General features: G+C 33.6%; 2 protein-coding genes across 3 annotated transcripts; one reads left to right on the top strand and one right to left on the bottom strand.

Annotated features, from left to right (window-relative positions):
• Positions 1-329: 329 nt before the first annotated feature.
• Positions 330-4,891, top strand: LOC124889776 (the record flags this gene model as incomplete). The annotated part of the gene is made up of 4 exons (XM_047401763.1): positions 330-420; positions 2,263-2,321; positions 2,481-2,630; positions 2,757-4,891. Coding segments are annotated over 4 exons (354 nt in total), but the record flags the coding sequence as incomplete, so codon positions are not given.
• Positions 4,228-8,188, bottom strand: LOC107850942 (F-box/kelch-repeat protein SKIP6). 2 transcript variants are annotated; one of them, XM_016695803.2, is made up of 3 exons: positions 7,786-8,188; positions 6,949-7,629; positions 4,228-4,717 (listed from the first exon to the last, which is right to left on the bottom strand). In XM_016695803.2, exons 1-2 carry the CDS (start codon positions 8,013-8,015, stop codon positions 6,966-6,968), a joined length of 894 nt encoding a protein of 297 aa, XP_016551289.2. In that variant the 5' UTR covers positions 8,016-8,188; the 3' UTR covers positions 4,228-4,717; positions 6,949-6,965. The 2 variants fall into 2 exon arrangements, with proteins under 2 accessions (XP_016551289.2, XP_016551288.2); XM_016695802.2 differs by having other exon boundaries at positions 6,949-8,188.
• Positions 8,189-11,154: the final 2,966 nt, after the last annotated feature.

Here is an 11,154-nt window from a genome sequence, read left to right as displayed (position 1 = left end):
ACATAAATACATTCTGTAAAATCTCTTTAAAAACATACAATAAAATAGAAAAATAAAATATCATGGAAGAGGATTGAAAAAAAAGGAAAAAAGGAGGTAAATGAGAATAGAAAAAAGAGATGACTTTTTGGGTGGTAAGTAGAACCCACTAGAGTCCATTTGTCAATTAGCTTGGACCCTTGAATGCTATGATCATGTAAAATCTGTGCTATTTAAGGATCCTTGAAGATTGGTGACATATAAAAGTTTCTTGTTCAACTCTCTTTCTACATTTTTTCTTGTGGTGTTGGTGGAGTAGAGACTATGGGGGTTAGATTTTCATTTATTAACCCCTTAATGAATATTCTGATTCCGTTACTAATTATGAATTTTCTGAGAGAGTACAGTCGAAAGTTTCTTGTTCTTCTCACAATGTGCAAGGTATTTTTTATTTACTCCCTTTCTATAAAAATGAATGATCTACTTTAACTTGACATAAAGTTTAAGAAAATAGAAAAGATTTTTGAACTTTGTGGTCTTAAATTAAAATTATGTCAAATGTATCAAAATGTCATTTAATTTTATGGTCCTAAATATACCATGTAGAAAGTTGAAATTAAAGTATTGACAAAAAAGAATAATCAGAGGTGGAGTCAGAATTTCAAGTAAAGAATTCAATATTCAAAGAAAATTAAGTTAAAAGTGATTCAACACGTATTATAACCACGCAAAAAATAATTTTAATCATATATGAATAAAAAAAAAATTCGGTTGAAGGGGCTTCGTTCGAAGCCTCTAATGAGGGCTGGCTCCGCCTCTGTGCATAATTTAATTCAGTATATGAAAATGTAGTTGTGCATAATTTTACCCGTGTGATGCGCGGTAAATATAAATAAATATATTGGGAAAATTTTTATATACCAAAGTATTAATCAAGGGTGTGTTTGGTATGATGAAAAATATTTTTCATAAAAAATGTTTTCCTGGAAAAAGTTTTTCTGGAAAATAAGTTGGTTTTCTACTTATTTTCTCATATTTGGTTGGTGACTAGAAAAATATTTTCTAGTGTTTAATTGGTAAGTGAAAAAATATTTTTTAGAAAATATTACTAACTGTTAACTAGTATATTAGTGCCTCTAACAACTCAACAATTTGTAAGAACTAATTTAAGTATATCAAATAATATCAGTATCGAATACTAAAATATTACAATCACTAAATTTAATTAACTACTAATTAGCAAATATAGGAAATATTTTTCAATATTTTGTTAGGACAATCTAGTGATACTACAATCAATAGAAATACAACGGAACGACAAGCTTATTCTGAAATAAGCTACATCGATGATAAAATAAAATATGCAATTAGCAAAAAACTTTCCATTAATTATAACCATTAATCTTTCCATTAATTCAGAAAGATTCCGAGTTCCATACATGAAAATTTTTTTTCATGATTTTTCGAGTTCCATTAAGAAGAAAGAATGAAAAAATAAATAAAAATATAAAACTTTAAATAATTATAAAATTAAGGGGTTGTTTGGTAAAAAAAAAAAGTTTTAAAACGTTTTTAACACTGTTCACGTGCTCAGTGAGCGTGAATCACACGCAGTGTGTCAAGTGGCAGATATATGCCATTAAAATATGAAAAAAAAGTCTGAGGAGGGAGTAATAGGACCCCCCACAAAGTTCAGTATGCTCAACTGGTAATCCGGTCAAACTTTAGGTATTTTCGTGGTTATTATCTCTAAAATCTAGCAATATTTAAATAATTATTATATTTTTATTATATATTGCAACAAATAATGAAGGTTTCATACTCTTTATTTTATAAAATTTAATTTCAGTTATCAAATTTTATTCTGTAACTATTACTTAAAAAAACACTTAAAAAGAGTTATACAAAAGTGTCGAAATATTATTGAATAAATTTTTCTGTGAAGAAAATTATTTTTCTCAAGTAAATGCTTTCTTTCTTTTTTGTTTGATAATCGATAAATGCTTTGTTTCTTTTATAATTGTCCTCCGAAAGATGTTATGTCTCTTGAATGTGTACATAATTATAAAGGTGTACAAACCATAAGGGTTGGTATGGTGGCATGGGCATTTTCTGGAAGCACCTAAAACTATATATATCCACCTAATAGCTGACAAGTGGACGTTATGATTCTGTAATATGGCCACAACATATACACATTTTTACTAACAATGTGCATGGTATGGTTAAATTTAATATGCTAATCCATTTCTTATTGAACTGTATGTGATGTTTGTTTTGTAGCTTCAGTTTTGGAGTCTGAATGTCTTTCTGCATCAATTGAAGAAATCGAGACATTGAAGGTATAGTAATAATTTGCCTCCTTACCTTTTCATTCAGCTAACCTAACACTGTATCTGTTCATGTATTTTTCATGTTGCCTATCTGTTCAGTATCCGTTTGTTCCATTGATGTGAGTAATAGACTGGCTTCTGATAGCTTCACTTTCCTTTTAATTCCAGAATAAAGCAGAGGAGGTTGAAGAATATCTAGATGGACAATGTGTATACCTTGTCGGTCAGTTTACTGATGTCTCTCATGCAAATCCTCGTTTTATCCACTTCTGGTATCCGAATTTTGGCAGAAACACTGGGATATTCCTTTTTCGACTGGTAACCTTAAATAACATATACTCCGTATATATCTTTTTGGATTCTGTTCTCTGTATATCTTATTCTAATAAGTGTGAGCCGTTGCTCTTTTTTTTTTCCATCCTTCTGTTGGTGGAACTACTGTAGCTGAAATCTTTGAGCTTCGTGGATAATGAGGTCAGGAGCTGCACAACTCTTTAAGTTTCTTTTGCTGCCACATATTGAAACGACGACAATTCGTCTGTGTTAGACCAAGTGCTTGAGCTTGACTAATGAAACGAGGTACTGCAAAATTGTGTTAGTAAGTTGGAGGGGGGGAGTCTTTTTATAGCCATTATCTGCAGTCTAGTTTTGAATAAGGAAGGAATTTGAAGTGAAAATTTAACCAGATTGAACTTTAGTTTCCATCTTTGACATGTCAGGTTGAATTAAACTTGCATATATAGTAGTAGCTAGCTTCTTGCCATTTGTTTGATTGTGTTTCTTTCCATTTAATTCTTGATATTAAATGATTTTTCGTTCTGTATGTTGTATTTAGACGGAGGTATTGCAGAAGCTATCTTTGATGCATCGGCTTATTGCACAAGGAACTAAATCTCGTCCCCTTTTACATGAAGAATCAGGAGGAGACGCGGTCGGCATTTCCTGTTTTGATTTGTATGTTCTTCCTGTTGATACGTCTTTTGTCTTTGAAGCGGCTAACTACTTTAATGGACAAGAGGGGTGAACATTATGCCAATGCATTGGCTTGTATTGTATGCTGGCTGAATTATATAGTATAATACCTGTTTCCTTTTTGTAGATATTGCAGTGAAAAGGGAGAAAGATGTCTGCAATATTACACCTACTGAAATTACCTTCCATCTTTTGGCTCTTGGCTTATTATACAAATCCATCTCAAGCGTCAGCCAAATTCAATAATACTTGTCGCTAAACTACATCCATTGTATGCATGCATGTGTGCAGGTTCTTATACAAATTGACAACTTGTTAAAGCACCACCAATCGTACCAATCGTGTGCAAGTGTAACTGGTAAAGTTGCTGCCACGTGACCAGGAGGTCACCGGTTCAAAACAGCCTCTGGCAGAAATGCAAGGTAAAGCTGCGTACGATACACCCTTGTGGTGGTACAGCCCCTTTATTTAGATCTGCAGATAGCTGTTTTAAAACTTTATTTCTTTTGTTTGAATTAGCAACATTACCGTTGACTGATGATGGGATACTATCCAAACAAATCGATTTCACCAACTAAAAATTGTGGTTTATTTTGTATTGTTCTAAATCTGAACTAAAATAGAATTGAGTTATGCTACTTAGTACTGCTTTAATATTATTATTTATCTGACGAAACAAGAATACTTGGAAGCTATTTCATTTCTAGACAACAATAAAAACCACATGATAAGAATATTGGGAAAGGGCAAGGTGTAATTGGCGTACCAAATTATAAAAGCTATGCATTTTTGAAAGATCCAACACACATTCAACCGTGGGTATTTTTTAAGTGTCCTAGAGATATAGCTGTTTAATGCCCTAGTTTAGGATGATAAAGCAAATAAGTAAAAGAGCAGTCCGATGTATCAAAGCTCTTTCCATGCATAGGATCCGGGAAAGGACTTGACCAAAGGAAAGGGTCTATTGCATGCGGCCTTGCATTGCATTTTTGCCAGAGATTGTTTCATTTATCTCACAAGAAAATATGCATGTAAGCAATGAAAAACTCCATGTCAGAATTACAATGTCAAAGTGAAACTACCAAAGCAAACCTGTGAAGTGTCTGCATTAATCCGAGGCAATCCTGCTTTTAAAAAGTTTTGTTCCTTGACATTATGATGCAGGAGATTTTGTACACTGAGATTCTGTAGTAGTATTTTCCCATTTTGAACACAAGAGACTATTTTTGGACAGTGAAGAATCATACAGCCAACGAGGTCTGCTAGTAGTTGTTCGAAGACAACTGAGTATTTCAAACATGTCTGACCGAATGCATTGTTTTGTCAGTAGGGAAATGAATGGATCTTGGTGCTAGGAAGTCCACAATATTCAACATATTGTCGTTACAAACTGTGAAGTTGAGAGAAATGCATTTGAGTCTCTGGCTGGAATCCTGACGAGCAGACAAGCTAGGTTTGTTTAAAACCTCAGCAGAATTGTTAAGATATTTGAAACTCAAAATCAAATCAATCAGCAACAGTAAATTCAAGAATCGCATTCCTCATCCATTATATTGTAAAAGCATTAGATGGGACATGGATCAATGAATTTTCTTAAAAGTTTATACATTACTCCCACCATTTCAATCTTTTGAATCTTGTGGTCTTAAACTAAAGATATAGATATATACAATGTAACAAAATGTCCTGCAATCTTGTAGTATTAAACATGTCATGTGGAAAGTATAAATTAAAGAGTTGCCTAAAAAAGGAAAGTGACATTCTTTTTAAAATAAACTAAAAAAGAACGTATGACAAACAAATTGAAACGGAAGTGAGTACTAAACTAAGCGTAAATTATAAATGAGCATTATGAAATAATATATTAAGATGAATAAATCCTGAAATTACTTTTGAAACGTATTGTTTAAACAAGCCATAAAACATTTTTTTCAGGACATACAAAAAAAAAGGTGACCACGTGAGAGGGGAGTAATACTTTATGAAGCCGTAAGTTATGATTTCTAACTTATGGCTTCTGGCTTATTTTTGTTATTTTGGCTTAAAAAGAAGTGGTTAAAAGCACCTTTAAATTTTACCCAAACACTACAAAAGTGCTTAAAAATTATTTTAGCTTAAAAACACCTAAATTAAGCCAATTCAAATGGACTCTAAGTCAACCCCATAAAAATACTTAACGCATACATCTAAACATTATACGTGTTCCTTAAAGCTAAAAACATAAAGCTAATACTTGTGAGAAAGCAATCAAGTGGAGCATATATAAGCGTTTTGAGTACCTAACTCTGAGATTATGTCTAGTAAAAACAGAAAAAAAAAAAAAGATCTTTGCTAATTATTTAATATTTATAAATTGTTATGGAATGCACCCAAGGGTGTGGCATAGTGGTTCAGTGAAGTTGAGTTGAGCACCATGAGGTCTCACGTTCAATTCCCAACAGAGACAAACACTAGGTGATTTTTTCCTATCTGTTCTTGCCTTGGTGGACAGAGTTACCTGATACTTGTTGATGGTGGGAGATGGCAGATATCTCGTGGAATTAGTCAAGCTGCACACAAGCTGGCGCGGACACCACAATTATAAATAAAAAAAAGTTGTTCCGGTGGACAGAGTTACCTGATACTTGTTGATGGTGGGAGATGGCAGATATCTCGTGGAATTAGTCAAGCTGCACACAAGCTGGCGTGGACACCACAATTATAAATAAAAAAAAGTTGTTCCGGAATCTCCTTCGAAGTTTGTTTTCCCGTTTAGTATGAGATTAACATCTATTTTAATGACTTCGACATTATTAGTAGATAAGTAACGTATTTTAATATAAACCTAAACAATACTAAGTTTTTGACGAAATGAGTGAATAAAGGCAGGCAAGGACAAAATGAAGTTTAAAGCCAAAAGTAGTGGATTGAAAATAGAAAGGCAGAGTGAATAAAAAGACGAAACGAGTGAGTGTCAAACAAAAATTTGCACTATGGAGAATCACCTTAGAGTGGTGTAAGGATTTTAGAATAAGTAGAACTAGAAGTAGGACTCAATACATGCACTGCAATTTTAGTCTGTATGAGAAGACTGAAGTTGAGGTGAGATGTCAAATGCAAACAATTCAAATTTTAGACTTGTTGTTTCAAGAGATTGGAATGATATGAAGATGTTATACATAGGATTGAAATAGAGAAGTTCTCGGGATGTTATGTGATACAAGGATGCCTACCAAAGTGAAAAGTAAGCCCTATAAAACAACTACAGAAGTGTTGTGGATTTCTAGGGGAAGGATCGATTCACAAATCCAGTTATTTTCAATCCACTATCCATTCAAGAAATTCCCCCTACTTTTGCTACCAACACCATAACCACATCTAACACATTAGACAGCCACAGTCCACATACTACATATAGTAAATGAATTGTGGACGCCATCAAATATATATTATTTTCAAACTGAATACACGTATAGAAAATGCCACAGGATAAACAATACACCCAATTATTCACAACATTGTGAATTAACAATGACAAGTATACCTGGCCCAAGTCAAATTCAAGCAATAACTTTAAAAAGCACCAAATACTGAAAAAGCTAAAGGAAATAATGAAGCGACAACAACAAACAGTCAGATTATTAATTCAATAAAATGCTTAACGAAAGCTTGACAATAACCGCACCTTATTTATAGTAATCATCACAAATCAACTGCCAAGCATTGCACAATTGAGGCACCATTAGGAACAACAAGAATCATATCCGACCACAAAATGTTCCCACTCAACCCTCCATCCTCATCCCTCTGCACTTGAATCTCCGCACACATAATATCAACTTCCTTGCCGCTCCCTTTTCCTTCCCACACAACACATAACCTATCATCGAAATTCACCATCGTAGCACCACAAAAAAACTTTGGCAACCCCTTATCCACCCCTCTCAACTCTTTCCATACATCTTCCTTCACATCATACCCTATAATCTTACCCAAATAATCGTAACAATACAGCACCCCTCCCACCACCACAGCCCGTCCTCTCCAACCCAAATCAAGCCTTTTCGACACAGTCCCCCATTGACACCCTTCAACATCATACACCACTACTCCCCTATCCGTCATCGCATAAACCCTGGCCCCCACAACCGCAGTAGCATGCATCCACTTATCCCTAACTTCAATCGGACTCGGTAACGCAGTCCATAACCCCGTTGCGGGATCAAAAACCTCAGCCCAATTCATCGACTTCGCCCAATTATCAACCACACACCCACCCATCACATAAATCTTCCCATTCACAACACCAGCCGCAGCAAACTCTCTACCAATCCTCATCCTCGGTCCCATTTCCCAACAATTAAACCTACAATCAAAAACCCACACATTATTCGACGGTATTTCACCAATAGATCCACCAATCACATATATCTTGGATCCCAATACAGCAAAAGCCGGTCCAATCGGCTTAACGGGCATTGAACAAACTGGAAACAACAATTTGTGGGAGACGAGAGTGTACCAGTGGAAAGTGGAGTTAATACGGAGGCTTAAGTAGAGGAAAGTTTCGGTAGTACGGATGAGTGATCGGGTGTTGTAGAGTGTAGGGGAAGAAGTTAAGGTGGACCGCCAAGATTTGGAGACGAGAGACAGTGTAGGGTGATGGGAACGGGGGATTCTTGCTAGACACTGTAAGGCTATGTCGTCTGGGAGATTAGGGATCAGCTGAGATTGTGCACCAACATCCGCCATTTGTATCAAACAAAACGAAATGGTCCAGTTGTGGATTTAGGATTCTTGTATGGAGGTAAATCTCAATTTGGAAAGCCTTTTGTTCATGAGGATGGAGGAGGAGAAATGTACAAGCACCCAACCAAAGATACAACAATACTCTACTATTCCCTCGTTAAGGTAGTAAGCCATGATACCTCTCAATAAAATTAATAATATATAGATATACGTACAAAAATATTATTTGATATAATATTTTTAAATGATATATAACCTTTAATTTCACATATTAATATGTATGTTTATTAATAAAAGTAAATATTAATTTTAGTTAATAAGATGTTATGTTGTTGTTAAAATTTTATTTATTAATATAAAGTTTTAGTTGTTTGGTTTAAAGTTTTAAAATATTTTTTGTAAAAATGAGAACTTTTTTCTCTTTCTTTTTTTTTTTTTTAAATTAGTTTTAGATAATTTTTAAAAATGTATTTCATAATTTCATTATTATTTCAAGTGAAGTTGAAATCACAGAGTTTATTATTAAAATTTTTGAGGCTCCCAAACTTTGGGGGTCTAAAGCAATTGCTTTACTAGCTTTATCTTTGAGTCACCCCTGATATGTTATGTCTTTTTAATCATATTAATGAAAATAATTACGTACTATAGTTTATAATATTCTTTGTATGTTTTTTTTAAAAAATATTTTTAATTTTACTATTAAATCAAACTAATCTAATGTAATTTAACTTGAAAATTATTTAAATTGATTATCAAAAAAGCGAAAAATGACGATCATTTTACAACAAAGAGAGTGCTAATAACCCTTGTTGTAATTTTTCTTTTTCTTTGCATTTAGATTATTTTGTCCCATTTCCATAATTGTTTTATGTCTGCAGGTGTGGGACATGATTTTCAGGTGACTGGATGAGAATTAAGCAATTTTTTTTTTATTTTTAAAGACTTGAAATCCAATGTGATTGACCAAAGTCAGTATTTAGTGATATCAAGGTTGAAATGAAAATTTTAAAGTTTCGTTGGCTTTGAAATATGATTTTTGTGTTCATAGGATATTTGGTTCTAGTCCTGAAGCGTTTCGATAGATTTTGATTAGTCGATTTAAAAGTAGAAAGTTTAAGATCAACAGAGAGAGAGAATGTTCACAAGCTGTAGTATTCCCGATTAGATTGTTTAATTGATTATCGATCAACTTTTATCATGAAGAGAAAAAAGTATATGATACTCATCACTTTATGTAATAAAAAGTCTTATGAGAAGTAATTTTTTTTAAAAGTTGCTCCATTAGCTAAATTATAGTATTTTTAAGAAAACGGTGATTTATTCTGGAAGCATGATGTTGGACATTCAATTACTTTATCTGCCTACGTTTGATGAACACTTGTTGTTGGCATGTATTGATTCTTCTGTTTCTAAGGTGATTTAATGCATATTAATCATGCCATGAATTATTTCGATTTTTATGGATATATAGTAAGTCAATAAGAAACTTAATCCATGTGTGTAATGTCTTTGTCAGGTCGGTCATGTATATTTTTAAAAAAATTGAATGAAATTCTTTTGAAAGCAATATCTGAACACAGCAAAAGTCGTATATAATAAAAGAACAATTAACATTTTGATGTATAATTACCTTAAGAAGCAATTAGGATTACGGTTGGAAAATATAAAAGTAAAGTTAATCAAAATAAAGATATTTTTATTATGAAAATTGTAATATTATTTAGATATAATTTAATTTTTTTAATAACCGTGCAAAGTACGGACATATTCACTAGTTGATTATAATCTGAAAGGATAATGACGTGGTTCAAGACTTCACCACTCGTGTATACCTAGACTAATTCAATGGTGCACTTGCTACCTCCTCACAACACGAGTATCGAGTAACTCTAACTATCGATACTTGAGCAAATAAAAAAAAATTGTCTCACTTCGTTTGACTATCAAGTATCAGGTCGTCTGATTCTATCTGTTTATGTAGTTTCTTGTAGTCTCTTGTTCGTGATGGTTTGGTGATGTCTATGACTTTGAATAACTAGTTTATAATATTACTTTGCGGGTGTCATGTTTCCTTTATTATCTAGCTTTGTGATATTCCTTTTTGTTGTTGCTTTTATGTTTTTTTTGGTTTTTTATATTGTTATTTATCCCGAGCTAAGAGTCTATCGGAAACAACTTCTCTACTTCATCTGACGTAGTGGTATGGCTGATACGGAAAAAAGAAGAGAAACACAAAACATCTCCAAAACAGTCCACTAATCTTAAGGATTTGAGGACCCTTTTGAAGATCACTCTCGGATTCGCTATCAACAACACAATAACAAGATAAAGAGGTGTGTTTTTCAACACCAAAACAGCCACAATATAAGATGAGCAAGATGAACACAATGGTTACAAAATTCGGATTCAAAAAGACACAAAAACAGTCCACTATGAATCTACAAAGTGCAATAAGATAAAGATAGGTAGATAGACCAAATGAAGGAATAATATTAACAATTCAAGACTTGTTACATTCTTGAACCTTTAATACTACACACAACACAAACCTATCTCTTACGTTGGTACAAGAGTGACCTCGATCTCCCAAGCATCCAACATTTCCAAGCTTGAATCCAACACGAGTGATTCCACACTCAAGTTGATTTCCCTAGTTACAAGTTTCAGATTTTTGGTCTTCTCTCCTTAGAGAGGAAATGTTTCTAAGTGTTACACAACATCCATATTCAGCAAAAGTCTCCTAACAAATGACTTAAAAGGTTCCTTATATAGTAGTTTACAAACAAGGTGTGAAATGTCCAAAATAACCCCTTAGTCTCAAGTCTTCAAGTGGGTGCCCTTGGAGAGCATTATATGGACGGTTTTGGATCCTTTTTAAGTCCTCATTTGCACTTCACTTTCACACTCCAAGTCTCGGGTTCAATACATCTCACAAACATGCATCCTTGTGGTCGTACCCGTATCAATGGCTTGCGTACACTTTATCCTCCCCAGACCCCACTTTTTGGGAATACGCAGGGTATGTTGTTGTATGATAGTTTCTCAACCAACTCGCGTACACCTGAACTAATTCAATGGTCCACTATAGTTTCTCGACCAACTCGCGTACGCCTGAACTAATTCAATGGTCCACTTGCTACCT

This window comes from Capsicum annuum, chromosome 12 (assembly GCF_002878395.1).
Source record: "Capsicum annuum cultivar UCD-10X-F1 chromosome 12, UCD10Xv1.1, whole genome shotgun sequence".
NCBI classification, from domain to species: Eukaryota; Viridiplantae; Streptophyta; class Magnoliopsida; order Solanales; family Solanaceae; genus Capsicum; species Capsicum annuum.
The sequence above is the reverse complement of the archived record's forward strand: the minus strand, read 5'-3'. Positions and strand labels throughout refer to the sequence as shown.

Bases quoted from the DNA above. Each gene is read 5' to 3' on its own strand.
- LOC107850942 (XM_016695802.2), bottom strand. From the start codon at position 8,015: ATGGCGGATGTTGGTGCACAATCTCAGCTGATCCCTAATCTCCCAGAC.